At 47.7% G+C, this 25,555-nt stretch overlaps 1 protein-coding gene and 1 long non-coding RNA gene across 2 annotated transcripts; one reads left to right on the plus strand and one right to left on the minus strand.

Annotated features, from left to right (window-relative positions):
- Positions 1 to 926: 926 nt before the first annotated feature.
- Positions 927 to 4,563, minus strand: ZBTB32 (zinc finger and BTB domain containing 32). The gene is made up of 6 exons (XM_059999435.1): positions 4,517 to 4,563; positions 2,428 to 3,413; positions 2,098 to 2,171; positions 1,913 to 1,981; positions 1,625 to 1,789; positions 927 to 1,439 (listed from the first exon to the last, which is right to left on the minus strand). The coding sequence occupies exons 2-6, from the start codon at positions 3,312 to 3,314 to the stop codon at positions 1,159 to 1,161; spliced, it is 1,476 nt and encodes a 491-aa protein (XP_059855418.1). The 5' UTR covers positions 3,315 to 3,413; positions 4,517 to 4,563; the 3' UTR covers positions 927 to 1,158.
- Positions 4,564 to 11,652: 7,089 nt separating this feature from the next.
- LOC132416219 (uncharacterized) lies at positions 11,653 to 12,560 on the plus strand. Its single transcript, XR_009517498.1, has 3 exons — positions 11,653 to 11,674; positions 11,773 to 11,882; positions 12,462 to 12,560. It is a non-coding gene; the product is annotated as an uncharacterized lncRNA (long non-coding RNA).
- The last annotated feature ends 12,995 nt before the right edge of the window (positions 12,561 to 25,555 follow it).

The following is a 25,555-nucleotide window of genomic DNA, read 5'->3' on the forward strand; positions in this document are numbered from 1 at the left end:
ACCAGCGCCGCCGCGGGGTCGCCGGGAGCCGGGGGCTGGGCCGGCCGCGCGCGGGGCACCACGGGAGCGGGAGTCCGAGACCTGCCGGCCGTCACCCTTAGACCGCATCTGAAGAGCATAGACTCCCGCGTCGCGGCGGGAGAGGATGAGGCGCAGGGCCCTCTGGGAAATGTAGTTCGAGCGCCTCGCTCCTTCCTGGCGAGCTGGGGCCGCGAGAGCTGGGACCATGGGGTCCTGACCCGACCCAGAAAGCGATCTCCGGGGCCACCGGGAGATGTGGTTCTTGACCCAGACTCCTCCCATTGTTCTTGTCGAGGCCAGCGGCCCGTGTGAACTACCACTCCCAGAGTGCGGTGGGCCTCGGACCCTGGGAACACCAGAGACACTGGAAAATGAAGTTCGGTACTGCAGGAGGCGTGGGCTGGGTAAGGGGCGGCGGCAAAAGATTAGTCTCAGTTCGGAGCTAAGCCCGGCAGCCGTTTCGTACAGCCTGGAGGGAGGATGCTGGAGAGGCTGCGGCCTTTCGGCTCTTGTGCTAGGAAAGGAGGAGGGTGGCCGAAAGCAGGGCGGAGCACGCGTTCCTCTCGAGCCCCCGGCTGGAGGCCCAGACTCAGACTCCGCGCGCAGTTGCTTGCTGTGGAAGGGACGGGTAACTTGGGTTCTGACAGCCTCCCCACACAGGGCTTGCTGCTAAGTCGGCCTGGACGCCGAGTCCTCGCGGCCCTCTGCCTCTGGGGGAGGAGAGGGAGCCCCGGGAGACGGAGGAGGTGGCCGCCGCGATGAACCACCAGGGGCCGCTACAGGACTAGGGGCAAGGCTGTCCCCCGCCCGCAGGCTAAAGTCCGGACTCGGCTTTCTGGTCCCGAGAGGAGGGCACAGGAAACTCTTTATTTTGGTGATGAACCGCCAGTCCCCGCACAGTTAACCTTCACTCGTGCACACTTCACTGCCCTCACCCCGCACGGGCTCGCTGGCCCAGGTTTCTGTGGCCCGCGGTCATCTGGGAGAGGGCTCTTGGCGCCCTTGCTGCGACGCTTCTTGGAGCAGAGTTTGCTAGGCGGCCATAGCCGCGGTGCGAGGTCAGAAGCCTAGCAGGCCCGCCGGCCCATCTTTCATTCGGTACGCTTGGCTGAAGCCAAAGAAGCTACTGATACCCTGTCAGGTGGTTGAGGAAGGGGGCCTACAAGGAGGGGTCGAGGCCCGAGATGGCCTCGAGGAGGAGGAGGAGTAGAGGAAGGTGGAGCGAATGGTCCATCCCGGCGGGAGCTGGCTGGGCGAGTGGCCGCGCATGTGCGTCTGCATGGAAGCCAGGCTGGGGCAGCCGGCCTGGCACAGAGGGCAGCGGTAGGGTGCGGCCCCATGCGTCCGCAGGTGCTTGGTCATGGCTGAGAAGTCCCGGGAGCGCTGGGGACAGAGGCTACAGGAGAAGGGCTTCTCTCCTAGGGCAGGTGGAGGGGAAGACCCATGAAGGAAAGAGGAAAGGAGCGAAGGCTGGCCTGGGGTAGATTGGGGCAATTGGGCAAGGTCGTTGTGGGGGAGCCAGACACTCAGAGAGGGACTTAGGAGCGGGCCCACTGGAGTTTGGAAGGAGGTAGACAATTCACACAGGGCAGGGTGCCCATACCTGTGTGGACACGGTAGTGCGTCTCCATCTGATGTTTGAGTGAAAACCTCTTTCCACAGACAGAACAAGAATAGGGCCGAGACCGAGCAGGAGGGGGTGGGGGAGGGTGTTGGTGAGATGGGTGGCTTGCTGTGCCCACATGACCCACACAGGTTGCAAGTTCACCTGTGGCGACAAAAGGCAAAGGAGGGCAGGGCTGGGAACCCCAGAGCCGGATCACTGGAACACTCAGGCAAGACATCAGGGGCTACAGTGGGGCTGAGGCAAAAGTGCCCTCACCCTACTCACCTGTGTGCCTCTGATCAGACTCTTCCATCTCCCCAGGGCTGAGCTGTGTGGGGCCCTGGGGGAGGGAACCTGAAGGGAGCAGAGTGAAGTAGGGGCTCTGCTCAGGCTGGACTCCTGGAGCCCCAGCCTCAGCCCCAGCTGAGAGAACATGTTACAGGGTGCATGCAGGGCAATGAGGGGCTTACCTGGGGTGGGGCTGCAGGAGGCCAACTGGTTCTGGCTCCAGAGGCCTTTGTGGAGGCTCAGGGACAGTGGGATCCTGGGAGTGGGATGGGGAAGAGTTACAGCTTCGGCTACACCTGGGATCCTGGCCAATTCCTTTCTGGAGAGGGAGGTGTCATGAGTCCTCAGGGGCTGGGCTTTGGGTTTCCCTGTGGTGGGAGCTTCTTGTCCTTTCCCCAGCTCAGGAAATGTATAGTAGAGATAAGAGATGTGGTGCCCTTCCACCCTTCACTGCTGCCTCTCCTAAGCCACTCCCTCCCAGCCGGAGGTCTTCCATAGGCCCTTCAACTCACCTCTGGTCCCGAGGCCAGACCTCCTGCTGGGCTGCAGTCATGGGGGTGCTATGGGAGAAGGGAGTGCCATATCTGGGCGGCAACAGCAGGATGCTCCACAGGGCAGGCTGGCCCTCCCCCAACCAAGGGGCCTCAGCCCACCAGGGCCTAGGGGTGATGCCGGTTTGGAGGGAACCTGGTGGGGGAAGGGGGCCAGGGAACTCCCGCAGACTTTCCTCAGAGCCCCCTGGACTGTCCCTCACCCACATGATCACTTCTTGCTTCCCATCTACTCCTCCGCGGCCAACAGGGGATTGGTTGAGTTTCTCCTCTGGTCTCATCTGCTCCCCTTGCTCCTCCAGAGTTGCCTCTGCCATCTCAGGGCTCTCTCTTGGTGGCCTGTGCCTGTGCAACGTCTCCTGTTCTTTCCCACCAGCTCTAACAAACTTCTGTGGTCTCTGCTTCTCTCCAAAGCCCCGCACTCCTCTCATAGAATCCCTTGTGGGTTTCTCTGGCTCCTCCTGTTGTTCCTTCAGCCCTGGACCCAGCTCTTCTCTGGCCGTATCTCTTCGAGCCCTCATGCATGCCTCTTCCAGGGACTGCACCCCTAACTCTCTGGCTGCCTCCTCAAGGGGCCCCAGTTCCCCAGGTTGCAGCTCTAGGCTCTCCCCATAAACAAAGTGCAGAAGTTGGGCAAAGGTGGAAGGGCTGATGCCTTTCACCAGAGCCCAGCGACCCCTGCGACCCAGTTGCTGGCTCACACCTGCCAGCACCAGGCTGTGGGCAAGGAACTCCTGGCTCCCCACTGTGATCAGGGTATCACATAGTGCTGGCCGGAGCCTGGCTGCTAGCCGTACCAGCCGATCAGAGCCATAGGGACTAGGCAGTCTTGTTGGGGACGTGGGCATTGTGCCTTGCCTGGGTACCAATCTCAGAGGTTCTGAGAGAAGGGCCACACTGTGGGGTCCATGGTGAAAAGGGGAGGCAGGAACAGCATATTCTCAAGCCTGTGGAGGTGAGGGGAGAAAGAGTGAATTGCTGGTTCTGAATCAGAGCTCTCTGTCCTGAATGGAACAGATAACCTGACCCGAGAGAGGACCTGAGCTTATCTAGAATCATAGCAGGGGCCAGGGGTGGAGGTGGGGTGGTGGGAGAATGGAAATTAGACCAAATTCAGGACTTAAAGAGCAAGGACCAGACAGCTAAGAACTATCTCAAGTAGTGGATTTAAGGCTAGTATAGATGGGTCCTGCCAGTTGGCAATGTCTGACTTAAAGGATAGCAAACACTGATACTTCTGCTTCTCCAAGCTCCTCTGCAGGGAAAGACCTCGGAGTAGGTCAGGCTCTCCTCATTCCAGACAAGAAGATCACCACAAAACCCAGTCAGCCCTGGAAGTTAGGGATGGAGCAAGACACAGCTTCATGGGTGAGATTAGAAAGCTAGTGTGTCCTCCCCCTGCAAGCCCATCATGTGGAGCTGAGGGTCCCGAGAGGAAGAAAGGGCAGCAAGACAGGGGTCGTAACTGCAGGAGGGCAGGCTCTAAGGCATCAATCAATCATCTCCCTGAGGACGAAACTTCTAGAACCCATCCTCAGAGAAGGAACTGGAAGAGACCAAAGGCTCCCATGCAGTGAGATAAGAGAGCAGGTCAGAAGCCACAGGAGAGAAGGCTCCTCATCTGAAGATGGAGAGACTTTGGAGAAGGCTTTGACCCTTGAGGAAGCCAGAGAAAGGGAAATGGGAACTATAGAGGGAGAGGCTATTTCCTCTCAAGATTAGGATAAGGAGACGGTTCAATTTTGTTTTTCATAAGCCAAAAGTGAAGAACAGAAGGACAGAACCGAACAAGGCAGAAATTTATCACACATCAAAACCACCACATTGGCTTTTAAGAAAACTGGGAACCCAGATATAAAGAGACGCACCTAAGTGTTGCAGTGCCCAGCAGGCATATTCCTAGGTGTGGGCTCACCATGAGTACGGACCCCATAGGAGGGGGGATTACTAGTTGGACACTTCACGGAGAGGGCTACAGGCTGGCAGGAAGTGGACAGAAAGAGGGGTGTAGTGGGAGGAAAGTCTCAGCTGGGGAGAAGCAGCCACTCACCGGTTGTAGCTTCCTCCTGGACACCGCATGCTCTGAACTGCTGTTGGGGCTCCTGGGCACCCCCACCCTGGAGCTAGCCCCGCCCCTGACCTCACAGTCATCCATTGGGTGTCCCAAGTATCAGTCTGCCACAGTCCTCCAAGGGGTGTGGTTTTATACCCCTGGCTGTGCTTCACTCCTCCAGGAGAGACCACTCTCCCCTCCAGAGCCCTGGCATTCTGCCTCCTAACCTCCTGTCTCATTTCATTTGTGAACCCCTAGTCAAAGAAGTGTATCTAAAGCAATAAGAACTTTGGGATAATCAGACCTGCGTTTGAGTCTCATCTCTGCCATTTACTAGTTGAGTCACCTTGGGCAAGTCACCTCTCTGAGCCTCAGTTAACTCATCCATGAAATAGGGATAACCTCTGCTTACCTCATTTGGAGGTGGGGTGAAGATGAAATGACATGATGTATGTGAAAGTGGTTTCTCGGTACATAGCATCATTCAAATAGTATTAGTTCTGTTTCTTAGAGGTGTCAGTAGATCTCTAGCAGCTGGAAGCTCTTTCTACTACCTCAAAAGTAAAAAGGACTGAAACATCTGCATTCTAAGGAGAGAGTGAAGGAGGGCCAAAAGCATGCCTCCTCCTCCCTCTCTCTGACTTGGTACTAGGAAGCCTCAACTGCTCTGTGGGAATGACCCCTGTCATCTGGGACATCACTGGGGACTGGGTGTGTGAGTGACTCAGATCCTCCCATCAGGCTCTGATGGGGGCAACCCCAGGAAGGGCCTGTGGTGGTCTTCGAAGAGAAAAACTCCTTTTCTTGGGTTGATGACAAATGACATTTCTCTGAAATCAGGACTCCGAGGTTTCTTTGACTTCCTGCCCAGGGGGTGAAGTTCCTCAGAGATTTCCCCTCTTTTCACACTTTAGCACTCCTTAACCTGGGGAAAAGATGAGCTCTGAGAGACTCAAATTTCTTTCTCTGTTTCTTACTATTTCATTATTCCTCGTCCTGTGATAGAATTTTCATTCACAGAACAAGTGCTGCTAAATCGCTTATGATATGTGCCTAATAAATAACTGGAAGGTTAACGAGTCAGGCACTGGTGGGCTGCTCTGGTGACAAGACACAGTCTGGTTCCCCCTCGGCTTCTCTCTTAGATTCTGGTCCCCTCCTAGACTCAAATATTATGTCTCTAAAACTCCTGTTTCACCTTTTGGCTCCAGGACCCCCGAATGTTCAGACCATCCTTCTACTCTCTCTCCAGACCTAATATGCCTTCCCTCTATCTCTCATTCTAGCTTGGGTGCAAACGGATGTTAATCCCTCCTAGATCAGACAGGGTGTGCCAATGGGTGGGGCTAGTGGAGGGGCAATAATAGTGTGGGGAGAGGGGAAGATGAGTCAGAGTGAAAGGGAAAATGCAAATGGGCAAGCTGTATTCATTTGCTACTCTGGTCGTTAAATATTTTCCATTTCTGAGCTTTCTAACTCCTCACACCACCACACCCAGGGACTCATTAGATACCCATATAAAAGACGCTTGATTTGGACACAGAAATGCACCAATCCCTGACATGTAGGTATACAGAGGGAAACATCCTTCCTCCAATACAGAAATACACACTCCCTGAGGATATGGGATAAATGAGGAAAGCCATGAAGGAGAAACCCCAAGTGTAGGTATAGGGGTCTGGAAGATTACATCATCACCCAGTGGAGTAGAGTCCCCTCACCTCCCAGGCCTACATCATGTGCCCATGACTCGGCTCCCCTACCGGTGGTTGCCCACTGATGTTCAAAAGAGTTGGAGGCTGTGCTCAAAGGGCAGCATCCTCTTATGCAGTTGACAGGGAGTGCCAACGGGCTCTCAGGAAACCTAAAAGTGAGGGCAAGGGGCAAGGGGACTCTCCATTCAGTGAACAAAAGCCCCCAAGATTGGGAAACCCCGTCTTTCCTCCCACTTGGTGTCTACCCTCTTCTAAGGATATCCCTTTAGAGACTGCCTCCTTAGAGGTATCTCTAGGGCCCTCTACACCGCAACCCTTCTTCCTTCCTACATTCTTGACATTCTTGACTGCACAGTCCAAACCACCTTGCACTGAGCAGTGATAGCAGAAGCAGAAGCAAATAGCACTTTGACTTGGAAAGGTAGGGACGCTGCTGACTCTTTCTCCCTCTCTCTCTCTCTCTCTCTCTCTCTCTTTTTGGCTGCATGGCATGCAAAACTTCCCTGACCAGGGATCGAACCCGTGCCCCCTGCATTGGAAGCCCGGAGTCCTAACCGCTGGACCACCAGGGAAGTCTCGTGTTTCTCTTCTTGAAAGGACTCTCCTCCCCAGCCTCAGAAACCTTGCCCACCTTCCACTTCCCAGGCTGACTCAGTAGGGATCTCCTGCAGTTGTCTCTCTGGGGTGGAGCCAGGAAACCACAGGTCATGAGGACACAAGCCTGCATCCTGGGAGAGGGTACCGTAGGTGGGAGAGGTTAGGTAGGATATAATTGGAAGAAAAGAATGTGGGAAAAGGAGGTATGATTTTTGCCTCTCAGTCCTTTCTAATATTCATATTACTAAATAAAGTTTGAAATCTGATATCTTTTATTCTTACTGATAGACTTGACCTTCAGGCACAACCCAGCTTGCTGTAAAAATGTCAACACAGCAATACAAGTATAGAGTCTCTTCAAATATTATAATTAAAACTAAACCATCAGAATATGCCAATTAGAGGGATGATTATTTGTTTTATGAAAATATTCTCCCTTGGTCTCACGTATTGAGGTATTGAGTACCTCCAAAAGCCAGGTTAAACAAGATTCAATTCAGAAAAGTTCTATGAACTTTCCACTCTTCCCAGGAACACATCACTTTCGGCAAATTAAGGTGGTTAAACTCCCTGCATCATTTTATATAGATTAAAACCAATTATCCAAACCTTACATAAATCTTTTTAGTTAAGTACATCCAACACATACCAGAGGAGAGACACCACAGAATGAATGAGTTTCTTTCTTCCCTTAAATCTATGTTCTACATAGCCCAAGATCTGGATATAATAATGGGCAGGTGAGCTGAATCTAGGTCATAGAGACCCTATCACAGCACACCTTTTGTGGATTAAGTGGCAAAACAACCAGATGAGAAGTAAAAACAACTTAGGTTCCACTGCATCCTCACAGTGGACTGCCTTTTTCTTCAGCACTAACGGGGTTAACTCTTCTGAGACCCTCAACTTCCTCATAGGGACTATTTTCAAGACCAGTATTGAATATCCATATTGCCTCAAATCCAGACAGAGGGCCCCACTCTGACCTCTAGTTGTGTCCCTCCCCATGGGCTGAGGAGTCCAAGGGTATCTAGGAAGTACCCCCCTGGAACCTGTGCCCCCCAATTCTAGACCATGCTCTGGGAACTCGGAACCCTGGACCTCCTGGCCCAAAGAGCCCACTTCCTGGGTTTACATTGGCCTCAGACCCAGGTCTATACTCTTCCGAGTGGGCTATGTGATTGATGTAATTGTGTGGCCGATTGGGTGGGAGGGGCACGTAGACGGAACTTGGACATGCAGGCTAGTATGTGAGACACCTTGAAGTATGCGCCAACACCAGATGTGGGGATAAGAGGGGAAATCTCCATTTCTAGTCTTGCCTAAGCCCCATAAATAATATGGGAGCCTGCTTTATTGTAATGGTTCTTAACCTCTCAGGGGGTCACTATGCTTTTTAAAATTGTAAGTCGTGGAATCAACTCTTTACATCAGAAAATTGTAGATTCTCATACCATTTTGCATGTGAATGACAAGAGAGTCACAGACTGCTCTGAAACTCACCCTTGCACAGGCTTCACTCCTCATCCTTGTGGCTGCTTTTACCGCCCCCCCTGCCAACACATACAGTTTTTTGGATTATTTCCAGGAGCTCATAGACCCTGTAATCCACTCATAGACTCCCCCCATGCACCTCCACCCTTGGTTTAAGAACTCTGGGTGTACATGAAAGTACCCTGAAAGCTTTAGTACCAGGTAGAGCTTGAACAGCGGAGTGAAATTAGATATCAACATCCTGCCTCATAAGTATAAAAAGATCTTCAGTAAAGACAACCTGGGTGATTTCCTAAAGAGCAGGATATCTCACACACCTCCTATGCTCCAGTACAACGTCCATCTTCTCCAAGCAGCTGCCCCATGCTTAGAACCTGATGTCTTCTGGGAATGACCAGAAACAGGTTGCGGAAGAATGGGAACAGGGACTAAAAGGCCCAAGACACGACTCAATCCTGGTTCTATCTAGAGCCACCACAAAACAATAATACTTCATGGAGGGCAAACAACCTGCTGGGATTCAGAGACACCCTCCCCACCCCAGAACCTCCAGAAGACCACGGCCCTAATCTCCTGGCCACGTTGTCCAGCCTGGACCCAGTCCTGGAAAATCTTACACAAGCACCCCAACCCAGAAGCTAGAGTCCCCCAAAAGTCTTGCAGCCACATGTTCCCATCACAGCCAGGATGCAATGACTCTTGACAACTTCCCATTGGGCTTTCGACTTCATCAACACTCACTCTCAGCCCAGGCTGGATCCAAAGACTCCAGAAAACCTCTCAAGTTCTCACTAGTTTCATTTCTTGGTCAAAGACTCCCAAGAACCTCTGGAGAGTCACAGACCTCTCCAGTCACCAGATCCAGTCTCAGTCCAGAGACCCCGGACAACCTCTCATAGGTCAGAGGCCATACCTCATGGCCAATGACCCCACACAGAGCTCCAAGGCCTCCACCTGCCCCACAACACACTTCCAAATCAGGCTGTCTCAGGGCCCGGGGACATGCCGGCTTGGTCTCTGCCCAGCCGGGCCCAACGATGCCCAGGAGGCCCCACTTCCAGCCTCTCCAGGGCAGAGGGAGTCCCCAAAGCCTAACGCCCTCACCCCCACTTCCCGATCCTCATCCTCAGGGCGACCACTCAAGCCCCCATACCTCAGCTTTGCCTGGGCCAGGCCCAAGCCCGAAGAAAAGAAAGAAAATCCATGGCACTCACCGACTCAGGCCCTGTTCCTCTCCTCACTCCGCCTCACATACACTCCGGGCGGCACAAGCCCGAGTAGCCGTTAGAAAGTGGAGCGGCGCGAGGCTCGGAGCTCGAGGCCGGGCCGCGTGCACAGCTCGCTGGTCGCCCTGGATCCCGAGGCAGACGCTGATTGGCCGCATTGCTGGCCACACCCTCTTTCCTGGCTCCCGCCGGCTGAGGGATCACAACAGCCTGGGAGGCACCTAGGACAGCTCCACTCCGCACCACCCCCTGCCCCTCCCCCTCCCGGGCCCCGGGTCCCCAACTCTGCCTCGCGACCTCCGCTGATTGGCTGCGGAGCCGAGCTCGCGCCCACCTGGCTGGCGCTGTGGAGGGACAGGGCCTTAAATCTGATTGGTCCGCGGACTTAGGCTTCAGGCCTCTAAGGCTGAGAGCTCATCTACCAGCCGGTCCTCAATGCTTTCTGGCTGCGCAGATTGCTCTGTCCCCCGCTCTTTATGAAGAGACTGGGGCCTGAACCTCCTTCACCTGCATAGCTTTGGAGGCTCCCTCTGAAAGTGCTCAGGGATACCACTGCTTTCTTGTTTCTATCTTTCCATCCTGTGTAGTCCTCGTTGCAAACCCTTTCACCTTTCTCTCAACCCCTTACAATCTGTGGAGAAGTGACTGGGATTGGATAGGAGGCCATCAGGCTTTGGGTGCCAGTGGGCAGCTCCCCTTTCCCGCCTCTTGCCTTGCACCACCATTAATTGGCTGCAGAACGCACCCTGCCTCACCCGGAAGTATGCGGGGACAGAGAAGACACAAGAGAGGGCAGTGCCTTGACCCCCCCTCATTGGCCTAGATGCTCGCGCTTCAAATACACGATGACGCCCCAGCTGTCTGCTGAGTCAGGATTAACTGCGTACTTCATGTACCAGCCCCCACCATACCGTAAAGAGAATGACCCATTACGCTGCCCCACCATTAACTGGCCCGGGGTTAGAACCCGGCCAGCGGGCTTTCTGACTAGGCAGGGCTTTGGTGCTGACACACCGTACCAATCTGTGGCTGGCCGACTGCCTCCCTTCTTCCCCCGGCCCCGCTGCCATTGCACCGTCGATCAGCTGGCCCCACTCCTAAGTGGCTTAGCCTGGACACATCCAATCAGGCGCGAGGGCGCTTTAAGGAGGCGGGCATTGCTCCACCGCTTCCACTTCTGATTGGTCCCGAGGCTTGCTTCTTCGCCTTTGATTGATCAGGGGACCTGGAGGAGGGAGCCCAGCCCAATGGTTTCGGGCGGCGGTTAGAATTCTGTCCCTTTGCTTCTGTTCAGCTTCGGGGTTCTGGCGACTGTTGTCTGGCGTCTCCTTCCCCACGGCTAGTGGGGAAATGGGGATGGAGAGTGGGGTGGGGGGAGGAGCTGGAAGGGGCCCCGCTGAGGAGGGCGTGACTCGACTAGAGGAGCTTAGGACAGTGGGAACCGAGACCACCTAAGGCGAGCGCCTGGCACGAGGGAGATAACCCTTCAAATAGCAGGGGAAAGACGGGCGCTGTAGTAGTAACAACAGCCCTTTCCATGTACTACGCTTTGTGCATCATCTCACTGAATCCTTCTAAATAGCTCTGTGAGGGAGTCTATTACTAGCCGGGTTAAACGCTGAGGGTCAGAGGTGAAGTCACTTGTCTCAGTGAGTATGGGCATTGCTGGGACGCCGACATTGTTCTGGTGAGAGTCCAACATCCGAGCTACACTACAATTAAGTAGGATTGATCTTATATAGATGTGGAATGGGGTCTCATGTGGTCACATGACCTTGGTTTACTTCATCATATAAATGAGTTTTTTTGCTTGTTTGTTTTTCTTCTTTTAGACTTGAATCCCATCCTGAAGGCTCAGCACTCAGCATATATTTTCAACTCCTCCAACTCTGGGGCAAATGCATTTGCATTCTAGAAAAAGATATTTTAAAAATCAGCATCATAATATCTTTGCCACTTTTTGGCCACTGACACCGAACCAGGCCACTTTTAAGTGTTTTACATGCATCCTCTGACTGAATCCTCATAAGCTGTATCAGATGTTTACTGTTATTTTTCTCACTTCACAGATGAGTATATTGAGGCTGACAGAAGAACCTGATTTCCCTAAGATCTCACCAGAAGTAATTGTCAGAGCCGGAATTTGAATTGGGCCTGTTGCAGTTTGACTCCAGAGCCTAAGCTCCTAACCACTGATATACAACACCTGTCATCCTAACAGCTACAGTGTCCAGAGTGTGGGCACACATGGTCCTGGGGAATCCTCGTAGCCACTCTAGGAAGAGGAATGATGACAACACTCGTTAGAACAGACAACAGAGGCTCATGGAGGTGAAGACACTCAGCTCACATAGCTGGTCCATGGCTGAGCAAGGAGTAGAATGAATCATACCTAATATGCTGAATCCACACCCCACATTCTTAATCACTCCTCACACTGCTCCCTTCCCATTTGACAAACGAAGAAACTGAGGCGCTGAGGAGAAATCCAAGCTGGAATTCAGACCCAGGCCTATCAGACCCAAGAGATCACTCCCTGAACCACATTACCTCCAGGAAGTATGTGTCTGGTAGATCCTGTGTTGTTGGGTCAGGTGAGAAGTCCTCATACCCAGCCAGCCTTGTCTGCAAGCAATGAGGTCATCTGGTCCCAATTTTGGCCCTAAAGGTGGTTGGGAGAGTATTTCACAGCCTCAGAGCCTTTGGGGGCTTCTCATTGAGAAGCCTTAATCGTAATTGCTACAATTTATTGTACACTTTTTATGAGCCAGGCTAGGTGGAAAACATTCTGCATGTATCATCTCACTGAATCCTTATAATAATTCTAGGATATAGGGGTTGTTATTGTCCCCAATTTACAGGTGGGGAAACTGAGACCCAGGGCGGGATGTAACATTTCTATGTTTACAGAGCTAGTGAATGGTGGAGCCTGGATTGGAACTTCGAGAGCCCTCAATTCCAGCTACTACCCAGTGTGTACATGCATGAGAAGATGGAGTGAGGGACCCTGGGTTCTGGCAGGATGGAGTCAGAACGGTTGTTGGTTTCATTCTGGAGGCTGGACTGTAAGATTTGAAGAGTAAGCTGTCTGAGAGGAGTAGAGAAATAACTATGGCTTATGGAACAACTACCCCATGCCAGGCCCTATGTTAACTACACTTTAATATATGTTGAGAAGCCTTGTGGTTAAGAAGCTGGACACTGGATCCAGTCTGCCTGGATTCATGTCCTGGCCTTGCTTCTTGCTAGTTGTGAGACCTTTGGCCGGTTACTTAACCTCTCTTGGCCTCAATTTCCTCATCTGTAATGTGGGGATAATGATAATAAATACCTCTCAGGACTGTCAAGAGGATTTTATTTTATTTATTATTATTATTATTATTTTTTGCGGTACGCGGGCCTCCCACTGCTGTGGCCTCTCCCTTTGTGGAGCACAGGCTCCAGATGTGCAGGCTCAGCGGCCATGGCTCACGGGCCCAGCTGCTCCGCGGCATGTGGGATCTTCCCAGACCGGGGCACGAACCCGTGTCCCCTGCATCGGCAGGCGGACTCCCAACCACTGCGCCACCAGGGAAGCCCCTGTTAAGAGGATTTTAAATGAACTAATAGAACAGTGGCATTTCTTCTCTTCTCCAGTGTTCTGAAACTGAGTTGTTTCCTTGCAATCAACATCACTTGCCTCGACTCTGCTGTAGATACTGAAAATTAAGGCTGGATATTTGCACTGGGAAAGTCTGGGGGAAGTGTGTTCCCAGAAGAGGTAGCAAGAGCAAAGGCCTTGAGACAGGAGTGAACTTAGTATGTCTGAGGTACAGCAAGAAGTCCAGCTGGAACCAGGCAGATGACTAAGACTCAGGAGCTCAGCCCAACTGCACATGTGCTCATAACAGGCATCAAAACGACCCTGTACTTTTCAGAGCATAATGGACTTTACCCAAGCTTTTATTTCTGGAGAAACCCAAAGCCATGATTACTGTTTTTAAAAAATTAATTAATTAATTAATTTCTATTTGGCTACATTGGGTCTTCGTTGCTGCGTGCGGGCTTTCTCTAGTTGTGGCGAGCGGGGGCTACTCTTTGTTGTGGTGCTCGGGCTTCTCATTGCGGTAGCTTCTCTTGTTGTGGAGCATGGGCTCTAGGCGTGTGAGCTTCAGTAGTTGTGGCACAAGGGCTCATAGTTGTGGCTCGCGGGCTCTAGATTGCAGGCTCAGTAGTTGTGGCGCACGGGCTTAGTTGCTCCACTGCATGTGGGATCTTCCCAGGCCAGGGCTTGAACCCGTGTCCCCTGCACTGGCAGGTGGATTCTTAACCACTGCACCACCAGGGAAGTCCGCCATGATTACTTTTGAGGCTCAGTGTCCAAGCACAGGGATTTAGAGATGTTGCTTAGAACTCAGGTCGTCTTGAGCCAGGGCTCATGTGTAGGGGTCAGAAGACTTGCATTCACTCAAATATTTATTAAACTCTGAGAGCATATGCCATCTGTGCCAAGCCCAGGGAAGACTTAGCCCCTTCAAAATCTTTAGATTAAAAGCTTTAACCTTATAGAAAGGAATTAGACCTTAAAACATATCCTTCCAAAACCAAGTGGTAAGTGTAGCAACTAAAGCCCAGAAGGGGCACTTAAGCCAGGGCTGGGGGAGGGAGAAGGGTGAGGGAAGACTTTTCAGAGAAGGTGGTGACCCCTAAGTGTATATTTTTGGAGGACCTACTATGTGCTAGGCACGGTGCTTAGTCCAAAACATATAATGGCAAACAAGAAGAGACCGAATGTATTAGTCTGCTAGGGCTTCTGTAACAAAATACCAAAGGCTGGGTGGCTTAAACAATACAAACTTATTTCTCACAGTTCTGGAGGCTGGAAGTTCAAAATCAAGGTGCCAGCTGGGTTCATTTCTCCTGAGACCTCTTTCCTTGGCTTGCAGGTAGCTGCCTTCTCACTGTGTCCTCATATGGCCTTTCTTCTGTGCATGCACACTACTGGTGTCTCTTCCTTTTCTGATAAGGATACCGTAAGCTGAATGTTAGTGCCGCCCCCTCCCACACCCCCAACTACACCAGATTCGTAGGTTGAAACCTCATCCTCAATGTGAGGATATTTGGAGATAGGGCCTTTGGGAGGTAATTAGGTCTTAAGGGTGGAGCACTTATGAATGGGATTAGTGCCCTTATAAAAGGCTTCAGAGGGAGCTTCCTCGCCCCATGTGATTTTACAGTGAGAAGACAGCCATCTATAAACCAGAAGGCGGGCCCTCACCAGATACCAAACCTGCCAATGCCTTGATCTCGGACTTCCCAGCTTCCAGAACTGTGAGCAATAAATTTCTGTTATATATAATCTACCCAGTCTTTGGTATTCTGTTACAGCAGCCCAAACAGAAGGACATCAGTCCTTAAACAATACAAACTTATTTATCAGTCCTATTGGATTAGCTTCATGCTCTTAGGACCTCATTTAACTTAATTCCCTCCTTAAAGGCCCTGTTTTCAAATACAGTTACATTGAGGGTAAGTCTTCAACACATGAATCTGGGGAATTTGGACTTATTGACAATTCAGTCTATAACACTAAATATCTACCACTGAGAGATTAAACAGCCTGGTAGGGGAGATGCATATTATTAACAACATGTGGAGAGAGCAGAGCAGAATGGTTAAGATGTCAGCTCTGGAATCACACTGACGGTTTGGGTCCTGCCTCTGTCATTTACCAACTATGTGACGTTCAGCAAGTTTCTTCCACTTTTTGTGCCTTGAGGGAATCAAATTAGCAGATACCCTTGAAGTCCTTAGGACAGCCCCTGGCACTGAGTACGTGCTCATTAAATGTTGGCTATTGTTATTAATTACAAGTAAAATTAAAATTGTGCTAAATGCGCCGAAGGAAAACCACAAGGTAGATTAAGAAAGTAAAACTCTCATCTGGCCAGTGTTTTCAAGAAAGACTTCCTGGAGGAAGTGATGCTTGCACTCAGGTCTGAAAAATGAGTACTCACTAACCAGACTAGGGAGCGAGGAGAGGCTTCCAGGCAGTAGGAAAGTAGGTTCCAGAGCTCTGGGGTGAGAGGAAACATGGCCCAGAATCCAATGTCTCAGAGCAGAGCAAGGAGGTACAGGGGAAGCAGGGGAGAGGGAGACCTGGTGTAGTTGGCAAGGCCTGGCCTTGCCAGGAGTGCTGGCATTCTCCTAAGAACCATGCAGAATCACAGAAGGAAGTGTCTATTTTTTTTTTTTAACAGAGACTGGTTTGATGGACCTCTATGTACAATACTTATCACCCAGATGCAAGAGCTATCAACATTCTGCCTTTCTTATTTCATCAGTACTCCCTCAGTCTTTTTCTTTTAAATATTTTTCTCCTTGAACACATTCTACTTGACAATGAAAGCAATTGGGACAAAAATCTCTTGAGAGGGGGAAATATACAAACACACTTTATTAGGGAGGAAAGGTACACACATAGTTGGTTTTATCTAGTGATAATGCATGCTTTTTAAATGACACATTTTGTGAAATGCTTTAAAAAATTTTTTAGCACCAATCAGTAGCATTAACAGTACAGGAATACCTCGTTTTATTGTGCTTTGCTTTATTGTGCTTCGCAGATACTGCATTTTTTACAAATCAAAGGTTTGTGGCAACCCTACGTTGAGCAAGTCTATCAGTGCCATCTTTCCAACAGCATTTGTTCACTTCATATTTCTGTGGCATATTTTGGTAATTCTTGCAATATTTCAAACTTTTTCATTGTTATATTTTATGGTGATTTGTGATCAGTGATAGTTGATGTTACTATTGTAATTGTTTTGGGGCGCCAAAAACCGCACCCGTATAAGACAGCAAACTTAATCAATAAATGTTGTGGGATTACTGGTGTAATTTCTCCACTAATCAGCCATTCCCCCTTCTCTCTCTCTTTCCTAGGGCCTCCCTATTTCTTGAAACACAACAATATTGAAATTAGGCCAATTAATAACCCTACAATGGCCTCTACATGTTCAAGTGAAAAAAATCACGTGGGAAATCCCTGGTGGTCCAGTGGTTAGGATTCTGCACTCTCACTGCCGAGGGCCCGGGTTCAATCCCTGGCGGGGGAACTAAGATCCCACAGGCCATGCTGCGTGGCCAAAAAAAAGAAAGAATTACATGTCTGTCATTTTAAATCAAAAGCTGGAAATCATGAAGCTTAGTGAGAAAGACTAGGCCTCTTGTGCCAAATAGCCATGCTGTCACTGCAAAGGAAAAGTTCTTGAAGGAAATTAAAAGGGCTACTCCGGTGAACACATGAATGATGAGAAAGTGAAACAGCCTTATTGTTGATATGGAGAAAGTTTTAGTGGTCTGGACAGAGGATCAAACCAGCCACAACATTCCCTTCAGCCAAAGCCTAGTCCAGAGCAAATCCCTAACTCTCTTCAATTCTGTGAAGGCTGAGAGAGGTGAGGAAGCTGCAGCAAAAAAAGTTTAAAGCTAGCAGAGATCGGTTTGTGAAGTTTATGAAGCCCTCTCCGTAATATAAAAGTGCGAGGTAAAGCAGCAAGTGCTGATGGAGAAGCTGCAGCAAGTTACCCAGAAGATCCAGCGAAGGTCATTCATGAAGGTGGCTACACTAAACAAGAGATTTTCAATGCCGATGAAACAGCCTTCTGTTAGAAGAAGATGCCACCTAGGACTTTCATAGCTAGAGAGGAGAAGTCAATGTCCGGCTTCAAAGCTTCAGAGGACAGGCTGACTCTCTTGTTAGGAGCAAATGCAGCTGGTGACTTTAAGTTGAAGTCAGTGCTCATTCACCATTCTGAAAATACGAGGTCCCTTAACAATTTTGTTAAGTCTACTCAGCCTGTGCTCTATAAATGGATGCTGTAAACAGATGTGCTGGATGACAGCACATCTGTTTACATGGTTTACTGAATATTTTAAGCCCACTGTTGAGACCTACTCTTTCAGAGAAAACCATTCTCTTCAAAATATTGCTGCTCTTTGACAATGCACCTGGTCATCCAAGAGCTCTGATGGAGATGTATGGTGAGATTAATGTTGTTTTTATGCCTGTTAACACAACATCCATTCTGCAGCCCATGGACCAAGTAACATTTCGATTTTCAAGTCTTCTTATTTAAGAAATATATTTTGTAAGGCTATGCTTCCATACATAGTGATTCTTCTGATAGCTCTGGGCAAAGTAAACTGAAAACCCTCTGGAAAGGATTTGCTGTTCTAGATGCCGTTAAGAACATTGTGATTCATGGGACGAGGTCAAAATATCAACATTAACAGGAGTTTGGAAGAAGTTGATTCCAACCCTTATGGATGACTGTGAGGGTTTCAAGACTTCATTGGAGGAAGTAACTGCAGATGTGGTGGAAATAGCAAGAGATCTAGAATTAGAAGTGCAGCCTGAAAATGTGACTGAACTGCAGCAACGTCATGATAACCTTTTCACGGATGAGGAGTTGCTTCTTATGGATGAGCAAATAAAGTGTTTCTTGAGATGGAATCTGCTCCTGGTGAAGATGCTCTGAAGATAGTTGAAATGACAAAGATTTAGAATATTACATAAACTTAGTTGATAAAGCAGCAGCAAGGTTTGAGAGGATTGGCTCCAATTTTGAAAGAAGTTTTACTGTAGGTAAAATGCTATTAAACAGCATTGCCTGCTACAGAGAAATTCTTCGTGAAAGGAAGAGTCAACTGATGCAGCAAATTTCATTGTCTTATTTTAATAAATTGCCGCAGTCACTCCAACCTTCAGCAACTACCACTTTGATCAGTCAGCAGCTGTCAACATCAAGGCAACACCCTCCCATCAGCAAAAAGATTACAACTCGCGGAAGGCTCAAGTGATGGTTAGCGTTTTTTAGCAATAATGTATTTTTAAATTAAGGTATATATATTGTATTTTTATACATAATGCTATTGTATGCTTAATAGAGGACAGTATAGTGTAAATATAACTTTTATATACACTGGGAAACCAAAAAATTCTGGTGACATGCTTTATTGCGATATTCACTTTATTGTGGTGGTCTGGAACTGAACCTGCAATATCTCTGAGACGTGCCTGCATTTTAAGAGAATGTTTTTATAAGATTAAAATTGACTGGGGTTTTAGCACATACTCGGCTTGAGGATTAGTATGGTAAACATTCGAAATACAAGTATCTACGATCAAAATAGGGCTTTTACCCATGAAATATCTTGATCATTAAGTAAAAAGCATATGATGTGGCTCACGGTGTCTGTTAACCTCATTCCTTCCTGATCAGAAAATTTGCCTTTGCTGAATAAAAGATTTGGTACTTTGGCATGGAAATGTACAATAAACTCATCTATTTTGATTTGATTGATAATCTCTTTCTTGAGGAAGGTCAGGAAAGTCTAATAAGGAACAGCACTTGTGCTCATGATTGCAAATCTCCAAAAAATGTCAGTGATCGCACCTGTTATTTCTAGACCAATCCTTTGTAAGTCCTGGCGGTATCTCAGTTGCCATCAGGCAGGGATGTGATCAATAGATGTAATGCTTGCACTAGCAAGTTGATCTTTCGTATATTAACTTTGTATCCTGCAACTTTGCTATAATTGCTTATTAGTTCCAGGAGGTTTTTTGTCAATTCTTTTAGATTTTTTACATAGACAATTATGTCATCTGCAAACAAAGACAGTTTTATTTCTTCCTTCTCAATCTGTGTACATTTTATTTCTTTTTCTTGTCTTATTCCATTAGCTAGGACTTCCAGTATGATGTTGAAAAGGAGTGGTGAGATGAGACATCCTTGGCAATTTGATCTTAGATACAACAAGAGGTACTTGACTACTAGGGACCTTCTTCTTCTTTTTTGTTTTTTAAATTTTATTTATTTATGGCTACGTTGGGTCTTCATTGCTGTGTGTGGGCTTCTCTCTAGTTGCGGCGAGCAGGGGCTACTCTTCACCGCGGTGTGCCGGCTTCTCATTGCGGTGGCTTCTCTTGTTGCTGAGCGCAGGCTCTAGATGCGCGGGCTTCAGTAGTGGTGGCATGTGGGCTCTGTAATTGTGGCTCGTGGGCTCTAGAGCACAGGATCAGTAGTTGTGGCGCACTGGCTTAGTTGTTCCACGGCATGTGGGATCTTCCTGGACCAGGGATCGAACCCGTGTCCCCTGCATTGACAGGCAGATTCTCAACCACTGTGCCACAGGGAAGTCCCTAGGGACCTTATTTTAATTATGTGTCCAACAGTACCTAAGTGGAACTCCAGAAAGACCACTTTCTTGGCTTTTTACCTTTTTTTTTTTTTTTCCACACTGCATGGCTTGTGGGATCTTAGTCCCCCAACCAGGGATTGAACCCAGGCCCTTGGCAGTGAGAGTGTGGAGTCCTAACCACTGGACCGCCAGGGAATTCACAGCTTTTTACCTTTTATATTTTATTTATTTCCATTCCAGTGCCCATGGCATCTGAGGTGGCCATCTGAGAGCTATCTAAGGGAAACTTGATGTCTTTAATAGATCTCCTGCTTGGGTTTTGAAACATGAATTAAGTCAAAACATTGTCTCAAACTTCTGTGACATCTGAAATTTGGAAAAAGCACTTATTCACAGGACAACTCTTTGATTACTGGAGGAACGGCTCAAGGTCCAGGCTACTGTTGGCATTAACTATTTCCTATCTAGCTTCCTTCTGGGAACTGTAAGCTGTTTGAGGAGATCACAACTGTGGGATACTCTCAAATAAAGGCATTTGATACTTCTGCTGGGGACTGCTGGCACCTTTTCATCATCCTGGTTAGATTGTTAAAATAGCCTCCATAATTCTCCTCCCTTCTGCACACCTCCCGTACTCAGTCTGGCCTTAACCACTGACTTGCTTCACCCAATGCGACAACAGCACATGTGGCAAAAGCAGAACATTGAAAATTGCTTACGCACCTTGGGACTTGTCTTTTCTTGCTGCTGTTGGGAACCCTGCAAGCACCACCATGTGAATGTGCTTGGGCTGGCCTCTTTAGACACATGGCCCAGTCAGAGCCCTCACCCCAGCTACCTACAGCAACTTCCAGCCAGCCACACACGTGAGGGAGGCTACCCTAGACCAACAAGCCCCCAGCCACCCCATAGCTGACTGCAGCTGCATGGGTACGCCCAGGTGAGAAAAACTGAAGAGCTGCCTGGCTGACTGAGCTCAGCCCAAATGGTCCCACAGAATCAGCAGCTAAAAATTAATCATTATTTTAAGTCACTGTGTTTTGGCGTGTTAACAAAATTAACCAGTATACCCTGGGCTAGAGCGGTTTCTAGGCAACAAATATATTTGCTTTGGCTCTGGGTATACATCTTGAAAGCTGAAAAATCCCTTCAGTTTCTAGACCTGTTCCCTCAATTTTCTGAATACATTTTTATGAGATGAATTTTAGTGCCAGGGATCAAATGCCAGGATCTTTTGATCATTTTTTCCAGCAGCCCTAGAAGTGGTTCTTCAAAAAGACCATTTTCTCTGTTTTTCATCTTTCTATTTCCATTTGAAGACCATCTGAAAAGACAGTGAGAAATCAGGATTCTATTTCCTGTTTTCAATAGGTTTCTTACTTGGGTTAAGGGGTGCGTCCCTAGCTGGGTTAATGAAGGTGGCTTAGGAAAGTGTGGAGAAGAACCCCAGCCACCTGCTGGTCACAGCTCCGTTGGAACAACAAGGAAGAACCGGAATCTGGAGAGAACCCCTAACTTCTGCCGTGTCCCTCCAGCGCCCTCTACTCACAAGACCTAACCTTGTGCTAAATGATACATGGAATTTAGAGGCATAGCCATGATATGTTTTTCGAAACCAAGAAATTCACACTAGTACGGGACTATTAACTAAACTCCAGACATTATTTGGATTGCACTAGTTTTTCCACTAATGTCTTGTCTTTTCAGGATCCAACATAGGACATCACATTGCATTTAGCATACGTTCAGTTTTTTCTTTGTTTAATTTTTAAATTTTATTTATTTTTTATACAGCAGGTTCTTATTAGTTATCTATTACATATTATAATTACATAATTATAATTACATAATATCTATACATATTAGTGTATATATGTCAATTAGTTATCTATTACATATTATAATTACATAATTATAATTACATAATATCTATACATATTAGTGTATATATGTCAATCCCAATCTCCCAATTCATCCCACCGTCCCCCCGGCCACTTTCCCCCTTGGTGTCCATACGTTTGTTCTCTACATCTGTGTCTCTATTTCTGCCCTGCAAACTGGTTCAGCTGTACCATTTTTCTAGGTTCCACGTATATGTGTTAATATATGATATTTGTTTTTCTCTTTCTGACTTACTTCACTCTAGCATACATTCAGTTTTGCACGTTGCATTTTTCTCAGTGAACAATCTATCTTGGAGATGATTTCATATCAGCAAATATAAATGTAGCTCCCTTGAAACTTAGCTGCAGAGTATTCTATGGTGTGAGAAAATGAATTGTGTAACTAGTTCTCTTCTGATGTGATTCAGGCTGTTCCTCAGTTATTGCTTTTCTGTTACCCTTGTACATGGGTCTTTGCACACTCTCGGGAGTGTATATGCAGGATAGATTCCCAGAGGTGGAATCGGGTGGGTCAAAGGGGTGTGGGTTTTACATTTCAGTGAAGAAGTCAACTTGCTCTCATGGAAGGAGTGTAAGCAACAGTGTATGTAGTCAGAGGTGTGTGCCTGCTTGATTGCTATAATATACATTAGTTTATTCTTTCCATTCTATGATCTCCAGTGGTGAAAGAGAGGTTGGTTCAATGGGACAGGAGGGTGGAATTCCCTGGTGGTCCAGCAGTTAGGACTATGCACTTCCACTGCAGGGGGCACAGGTTTGATCCCTGCTCGGGGAACTAAGATCCCGCAAGCTGTGCAGCACAGCCAAAATTTAAAAAAATAAAAGGGGGGACAGGAGGGAGAGATAGGCTTGGGGAAGTAGCAAGGAAAAAGGCCACAGGGCCCCTCAGTGCCAGGCTGAGCAGCTGGACTTTGTGCTGAGGGCACTGGGGAGCCACGGAGGGTTAGAGGCCGGATCCAGCTCTGGACAGACATGGTCCTTTAGAGGTGCAGTAGGAACAGCCATCGAATGGTTGCCTCTCTCTTGGGTGGTCCTGGGAGCCTCACTCGCCTGGCGCTCAGCTCTTTGCTCCTCTCTCACCCACAGGAGTGGGCCTCTGGGTGAAAAGGCCAGGGCAGACAAACCCGTCCTGCCAGCCGAGGCCTGCCTTGGCCAGGCCGCACCGCTGCCATTCCAGCTGAGCAAATATGTGGCCAGATGAAGCCAGAGAAGGGAGTGGCAGATGTGGGACAGGGGCGGAGGACCCGTACCTGCTGCCCAGAGGCCAGCTTGACTCCAAGACCCCAGCATCTGACAAGGCCTGACCTGTTTTAACAGCTCAGGTAAAGTCTGAAAATGTTTAGCAAGGTAATTCTTTTCTCAGTACACATCTCATGTCCTACAGTGAAGTTTTTATTAATATTTATTTTTTTCTTCTTTAAAAAGATTATCAATCATTACCCGTTCATCCACCCATCTCTCTATTATTCATCTATTTTATTTATACAGTTACTACCAGAAGTGAAAAATCAAGAGCAGCTTGTTTGTAGTCGTCTGCAGTGGGCGCTGGAGATGGGGTGGGGCAGGTGTCTGGTTTTCCCAGCTCTGGTCTCTCTGAAGTTGCTCAGTGGTGAGCTGCCTTTAAGTTTCCTTTGCCAGTCACTTATGTGGATCTTACTTGAAACAGAAAGGCCTACAGAGGGACACCCACTTCTTCTGCTTCAGGAACTGTCTATTGGAAATTGGATCACATCCCATTCCACCAGGCAAGTTTGAGCTCCATTGTTAAATTGCAATAGCCAATGTGAGATTGATGGCTAGAGAGGAGTATCTGTCTTCAGGAGGCTGTGGTTGTATGATCAGAACTAGCTCTGAGTAGGAGTGTTAAGAAAAATCAACTGAGTAAATCTGAAGATCTAATTGGTTTTATTCAACAAGTCATGAATTAGGCAGCATCCCGTCTAGTAAGTAGAAAGGAGCTCTCTTAATATTTATTTTTATTGGAGGGCAAAAGCAAGAGTCATCATAGAATATTTGGAAAATACCAAAATGCCCAAGGAATGAAATAAAAATCCCCCTCAAGTGTCTCTTTTTCCTTGATAACCAGGGCTAACCTTTGGGAGACTGTGTTTTACAACTTTAACACAAACACAAACATACTTGAATTTTTATCAGAAAAGCAATCATACTTGGCATGCCTTTTTGTAATCTTCTTTTTTCACTTAACAGTGAAAAAAGGTATTCTCCCACGACATTAAATATTCTTTTGCAGTGTGACATTTAAGGAAAGATTTGATTTTAGGCATATCAATCTCCACTAACTCCACAAACGTTCTTGAAGGACCCTCAGGCAAAAAGCGTTATATTAACGCTAACATATGCCGAGCCCATGGGTTGAACATCTCTCAGCGAAAGCACCAAGCGTTTTCAGGTATGATTTGACTTTTGAAAGCACAGATATGTGAGTCACTTCGATGAGCTGGCTACGGTACATCGAGACGGTGGAGCCCCAAACCTTTGAAACTGGGGCTTACCAGACACAGTAGCAGCCTTACCGGCAGTTTATTTCTGCATTTGGTTCTGATGGCACGGAATTTAGAAAATTCCTGATTCATAGTAAAGAGGTCTATGGGTTCCTGAGCTCTTAGAATGTATTGGACCCTAAGCTATGCGGTAGGGACTGCTAGAACCCCATTTTATAGAGGGGCACGTGGAGGCTCAGAGTGTGGTGGAGGTGTGGTGAGAACCCAGTACTGCCTCTCTGCCTTTCTCAGAGAATCTAAGTCACGGGCTGGGTCACTGTGAGCTTGCTCCTGAGGGCACACCTGAATTTAAAAGTAGATTGGAATGAAATCCCCCCTTTCCTTGACATGTTTACAACGTGGTCAAATATGTGCTCAGGGATGGGGGAGAAGTTTCATTCCAGGGCCTGCAGAAAAGCCTGTTAGGCCAGTTAACCTGGAGGGACTCTTGCGTGTTAAAATATGGTATGTGTAACAACTACACGGCATTTAAAAAGATTCTGGCTTGAAAAGCAAAGCTGTACATGGTTTAGTATCTTAGAAACCCCTTTACTAGTTTTTATTTTTGAAAAGTAATAGATTATCTTTACGAACATCTTTTTCAAACATTATAAAGATATATATGGTGTGAAAATTCCTCCTCTGGGCCCTCTATCCCGTACCATATATATATGTATATAGAATTCTTATAAAAATGAAATCACTTATGCTTATTCTGCTCCTTGCCTTATCTACTTACAACAGAGCATGATGATCGATGACACAGCTATACTCTGGAATACACTGCAACAGTCAAAACAAAATAAAAAGAGGTGAATTCATATATACCGACATGGAAAGATGCCCAAAATATACAGTTAAGTGAAGGAAACAAGTTGCAAAGCAATATTTGAAGCACTATTCTATTAAGTGTGTGTGTATGTGTGTGCTCATATAAGTATATATAGATATGTCGATATAAACTTTTGAAAAGCCGAAAAGAACATTTATCATGTATTAATAGCAGTTATCTACAGATTTGGGGGGGGAGTTTCCTGGGGAGCGGAACATGGGACACTTCCATTTGTAAATTTTTATAATCTTTTAAGTGGAAGAGTTATCAATGATTTTTGATTTTTAAAAGTATTTTCCCTAATTCTTCTAAAAATTATTTTAAAAACCTTGACTCATTTATTTTAAAAGACAAGACCGGGGTGGGATGGGGAGGGTGGGAGGGAGGGAGACGCAACAGGGAAGACATATGGGAACATATGTTTATGTATGACTGATTCACTTTGTTATAAAGCAGAAACTAACACACCATTGTAAAGCAATTATACCCCAATAAAGATGTTAAAAAAAAAAAAAAAAAAAAAAGACAAGACCTACCCTTCATATGTAACCACAGGGATAAAAGTACCGTATGTGGTTTGTA

Source organism: Delphinus delphis, chromosome 20 (genome assembly GCF_949987515.2).
Source record: "Delphinus delphis chromosome 20, mDelDel1.2, whole genome shotgun sequence".
NCBI classification, from domain to species: domain Eukaryota; kingdom Metazoa; phylum Chordata; class Mammalia; order Artiodactyla; family Delphinidae; genus Delphinus; species Delphinus delphis.

What these genes read in the sequence shown, in the direction of transcription:
- ZBTB32 (XM_059999435.1), bottom strand. Translation starts at nt 3,314, where the DNA reads ATGCCCACGTCCCCAACAAGACTGCCTAGTCCCTATGGCTCTGATCGG. An exon ending in GTCTGGCCTCGGGACCAGAG is followed by an intron (nt 2,172 to 2,427) that starts GTGAGTTGAAGG and finishes TCCCACTCCCAG; the next exon opens with GATCCCACTGTCCCTGAGCC. An exon ending in GCACTACCGTGTCCACACAG is followed by an intron (nt 1,440 to 1,624) that starts GTATGGGCACCC and finishes CACCTGCCCTAG; the next exon opens with GAGAGAAGCCCTTCTCCTGT.